The 5,064-nt window shown below is 38.4% G+C and overlaps 1 protein-coding gene across 1 annotated transcript in view; it reads right to left on the reverse strand.

Moving 5' to 3' along the window:
• LARP4B (La ribonucleoprotein domain family, member 4B) overlaps positions 1-5,064 on the reverse strand; it is a 34,294-nt gene that overhangs the window by 998 nt on the left and 28,232 nt on the right. Inside the window, exons 13-15 of the mRNA XM_009886799.1 lie at positions 3,777-3,937; positions 615-739; positions 254-281 (exon numbers count right to left, since the gene is read on the reverse strand). Coding sequence (XP_009885101.1) covers positions 254-281; positions 615-739; positions 3,777-3,937 — 314 coding nt within the window. The remainder of the gene's footprint in view (positions 1-253; positions 282-614; positions 740-3,776; positions 3,938-5,064) is intronic.

A 5,064-nucleotide genomic window follows, 5' to 3' on the forward strand; every position in this document is an offset into this window, starting at 1 on the left:
GATGAATGATCTCATAATGGGTCTAAAACTTTGAGTATGACTATAAGAAGTTATAGCTATAATTTGCCTGGCACATTATGACTAGCATTGCATGTAAAAATGCTATCAAATATTTAAAAAAAGATATTCCTGTGGAATGGGACACTACCTGTATATTGTGACATTCTGATAGCATTCGGTTATTCAGTTATCTTACTCCTGTTACTCTAACACCTCAATGTGATTTACAGGTTCCAAATAAGGTCTTACATACAACTTTCTTCATTGTATGGACAATGGTACTGCCCACAGGATGGCGGGCTTACTCTCTATGCTTCAAAGCTATCTAAAGACAAGACAGTAAGGTATTCATTAAACTTCTAAATACTTGTAGAGACCAAACCACAACACTACAACTTTTGTCTGCTGAATGACTCTTATAACTGAATCACTATTATAATACTGTTCAGAAATTAAGCTTTATTGCCTTTACTACAATATACAACAAAGTATTATTTCTTTCATTGATTAAGATTTTAATAGCTATTTACAGTGTTCCACCCAGCCTTCCGATGAGAGAAAATGCAAACGTGACTCAGAGCAGAATAACTATACCCGTGTAATTAAGTGCTTACTCAGAAGACTGGGATGGCGAAGGAGACCTTTCCAATGTCCTGGGCAATGTAGAAGAAACTGGCAACAACGGCTCTCGAGGAATTCCCGATGGAGTAGTGTTTGTACTTGCATCCACATTAATGTTCTGAAGGAGGAAAAAAGGCACAGAAGGAAATCATAATATCCAATTAATATGGTTTTCCTGAAAATTAACACAATCAGGAAAGAGTTTGCAAGTTGATTTATAACGGTAAATTAATGATAGGAAGATACAGAAGGATCCAATATATGTATTGTAACAAATAAGTTTTTTCTTTTACAATTATTTAGAAACACAGACAAATAAATCACACATCGTGGCTCTTCTCCAGAAAGTTTGGAGCTTGGTTCCCTTCGGAACACATCTGGATGACAAAGATCACTTCTTTCAACCTGGGAATTTTGCACCTGCTGGTGCCAAAGCAGGCTTTGTGCCTGTTCACATAACCACAGTTAGCCTATTAAGACAAAAGTCTCCTAGACTTATGCACTAAGAACTGTCTTCAAAGCTGTAACTCTGTATCATACCTATAATGGTGCTAAAAACCCCTAACCTTAAAAAAAAATAAAAATGATATGGATATGACCTTCATTTAAAAGTCCATTTCTTATGCTATCGTGTGATTTGCTACCAAGCAAAAGAGGCTTTTTCCATAGCCCTCAAAAGATTCTGTTAGCACCACGTGACACTGCTCTTCCAGATAAGGGACAGGTTCAAGATGCACGCATGAATTTAAAATTGTCACAAATTAAGAGAAGAGAAACAAGACTTTGTATCTTGAAAGAGGTATTTCTGCAATTTATAATAATTTTGTTTGTGTTTTAAAAAATGCTAAGGTATTTGTATTGCTTCTGACCTGTCTGACTCTAGAACCAAAACAGATTCCGGTAAGCAAGAAGGAGAGCACTGGGAGAATACAAGCACAGAAAGAACAAGATAGGCACCCCTTTCCCCCAGCCCAGCCACCATTCAAAGGTCATAAAACGTGGGACTCCTGTGGTCACTGTTAGAAAGGAAAATGGTATTTGATGACACTGTTTTAAACCAGGCAGCATAGATTATTGCAGTGGATCTAAGCCTAGTTTTACTCCAAGAAAAAGTAAAACTGTAAAAGGTGGATATTTAGAAAGAAAAGAACAGCTTTTACAGCTTTACTCGCTGTAATAGCGTGTGCAAAGGCTTGAAATTGCACGTTGCTGAGCATTCTAGCCCAAGTTCATAAAAATTTGTAGGTACAGGGTTAAGTGTGAATAGCTTCAAGTCAAGCAGACATGCAAGCGCTGTTCCTAGGCCAAAACGCTCAGCCCCTGATCCGACAGCTCTGCAGTTTCCCAGTTAGAAAATGTGGGATGATTAACACCTGCCATTCCCCAGAGCTACATCTAGAAGAGCACCACAAAGCAAAGAGCATAATGATGGCTGGATAACAACTGTTGGAAATTACACAACCTCAGTTCACTCAGCTTCTGTGCACTGGACTTGCCCATCTATAAAACAAGAGTAGCACTGTGTAACTCTACTTCAGCACTTTGTAACTCTACATCAGGTGACATGAAAAAAACGTTGAGATCGAGGTGAAAAGCAGCCTGTATACATTGGCAAGATTCTAACCTTAACTCAAACGTGTTGGTAACAGAACACAATCGCTCTTTAGAGCCAGCTGCTGTTATCTTATTCTTTATTAACGCCAACAAGGAAGGACAGCGCAATCCCTTTCTTCCACACAATGGTACAGACTAACTCATGCAAGCCGGAAAAAGAAATTAGGAAAAATCAAAGCAAGCTTTTTAATGTGACAATGCAATGCACTGTCATAACACCTCAGTGCCTGACTGACAGTAAGGCTGCCTCTACAGGGGAGAAGTGTAAGTTCTTTACAATAAGTACAGGGCAAAGCAAGTACTAGATTCATACTGGGAAGAGCAATGGGTTTTCAGCTGCAGTATCGATAGCGAGTGCTGGAATTATATTTAAAATCTGAAATATGATAGTTAAAAAAACACTTCAGAAATAATAGAGGTAAAATACTTTAAAAATAGACAGACTTTGGCCAAGAACAGACTACAATCTGGAGTACTGTCTGACAGTAAGTTAAACACTGCTATTATCATGGCACTGTCCTGCACATTCTCCTAAACACAAACACTGGAGTGTGGGTGTCCACTTGCAGGACACACAATGGCTCATCTGCACAATCACTGCTTTGGGTACAGGCTGCCCTGCCGCTTCCTCTTTCCTTTACCAAAAAATACTCTCCCTACCCACCCCTGATACGTGAGCACCAAAGAAAACACTTCTGTAATAGACTGGTTTTAGAGAAGAGACATGAGAGAGATTTTGGTGTTTCATCAGGCTGCTCTGCACTGCCATATCCAGGGGTTAACTTCTTCAGTTGTGGTACAGCTAGAAAAACACAAGTTAAAGTAGAGCTAGCAAAAAAAAGTCAATATAGATTTCCACAGCCTAGACTGTTGCGTAGTGCACAGGGTTACATGAGTCTTGGAGAACATACTGTCACTCACAGATGGCATGGTAGAGACAGTTCTAAGAATGAAATCTACGAACAGATACTCAACATTAATTTTCAACTGCATCTCTACTACATCTACAAAGCAGTGGTTGCCAAGTCATTCTGGTATATTTTTATCTTTCCAAGCAATATGACAAGACAACACTCCGATCCAGCTGGTTTTGGTAACAGTCCTAGTTCCAGCTATGATGCCTAGTGTGCTGAATTATGTAGGCAGCTTCTTTGTATTTCAGTGCTTACAAGTTTGTCTCTGTCACTTTGAAGTGTTTTATATACAACTCAGAAGTCTGACTTCCAAACAGGAGAAAAATTTATCATGTATTTTTCACCTGAGTCTATCAAAAAGCCTAAAGCAATTATGAACAGCAAAGAGCGTATTTTCTAATCTCTGCTACTAACATCTACTTAAATGGTGCTCATACGCAACACCATTTCAAATTCTAAGATATAAGTGATGAAGGCAGCAGCACATCATTTGACAGCTGTTTTTTAAAAGCATTTCTTATGACCATGTAAAATCACCAGTTTTTTCTATGTATAACCCACCAAATCTGAAAACAAGAGAGATGCAATTCTTTGTTTCCCCAACAAAAATGAACACTGGGTACTCACTCTTTCTTTTGATGTTCCTATTACCACACTGGACAGTCTGTTTTCAAAAAGGTCTTCGGTCTTTAAATTGCCGGCAGCCCCAGGTAATGGAGGAAAGCTAGATAAACCCAATTCAAAGCTAGGAGATGGAGGTTTTGGGGGTGGTGGAGACTGTGTTTGGCCTCTCTGGAATAGAAATAACATATTGAGGTTACTGCACTGGATGACAGAAGAGAACAACATGAGACTCCAAACTGTATTTTACATTTGATTTAAATCTGTGAAGCCCTAGAAGCCTTCCCCATCCCGCCTCCCCAAAAACCCACACGGTACCAAGGAATAGGAACATTTTCCACTGTTGCCCTTAAAATATTTAACCATTATTTAAATGGCATGGTATAAGCATCCTTAAAATTTTCATATGCATAAGCTTTTGTGACACTGGTATAATAACAAAAGTTTTCTCACTGACCCTTCTTTCAGGATGGACACTTACACAGACAGGAAAACAGACTGATTTAGATAATCAATATACAGTGAAAATATAAAGCCCAGTTACGTGCAGTTGGTAACATTCTAAATGAAAGACAGGAGTCAACAAGAATCTTATACCATGTTCAGATATATTAAGAAACAGCAAGACAGCATGCCTTGCATGTAGTGTAGACAATGGCAACTATAATCTAATTAACATGAGTTTATATGGTTGCTTTACAAAAATGCAAAGATAAACGTCAAAACTATTTTTGAAACAGGGAGAATTTTTCTAATTAAATCTAAGAAGAAAAACAATGTCCCAGGCAAAAAAAAAACCAAACTAAAAAAACTGCCAATGGGCTAAATGCAACTATTTTGCACTAGAGACAGCAGTTCAGGAGTTAAGAGTACCACAGTTAAAGATCACTCATAAGGACTGGTAAAGCTAAATTCTATTTACACTGAAAAAACACAGTTCCTTTTGTAATATGCTGTGAGTGAAGTTAGCCATTAACTTCATCTACATCATGTAAACAAAGAAGTAACTGTTTCATGACTGTGCTCAGGCCTGTGCTAAGATTATCTCTGCTGCAGAATACCAAACGCAAAGCAGCCTCTGTGACAATTCCCATCTTGAAAAGGAAAATATTTACGGGTATGTAGCCAAGATGACCTGAATGCGAGAACAAGGCTTCTGGACAGAAAGGTGTTGTGTTACTTAGTGTTTTTTCCCCTTCCTTCTCATGAAGAGCAACAGATACAAAACTACATTTGAGGTCTTTTCACAAACTCCATCTTACGGCAAAAGAAGTGTGTGTTGAGAGGGAAGTAG

This window comes from Charadrius vociferus, unplaced genomic scaffold (assembly GCF_000708025.1).
Source record: "Charadrius vociferus isolate BGI_N301 unplaced genomic scaffold, ASM70802v2 scaffold255, whole genome shotgun sequence".
In the NCBI taxonomy this organism is placed as follows: domain Eukaryota; kingdom Metazoa; phylum Chordata; class Aves; order Charadriiformes; family Charadriidae; genus Charadrius; species Charadrius vociferus.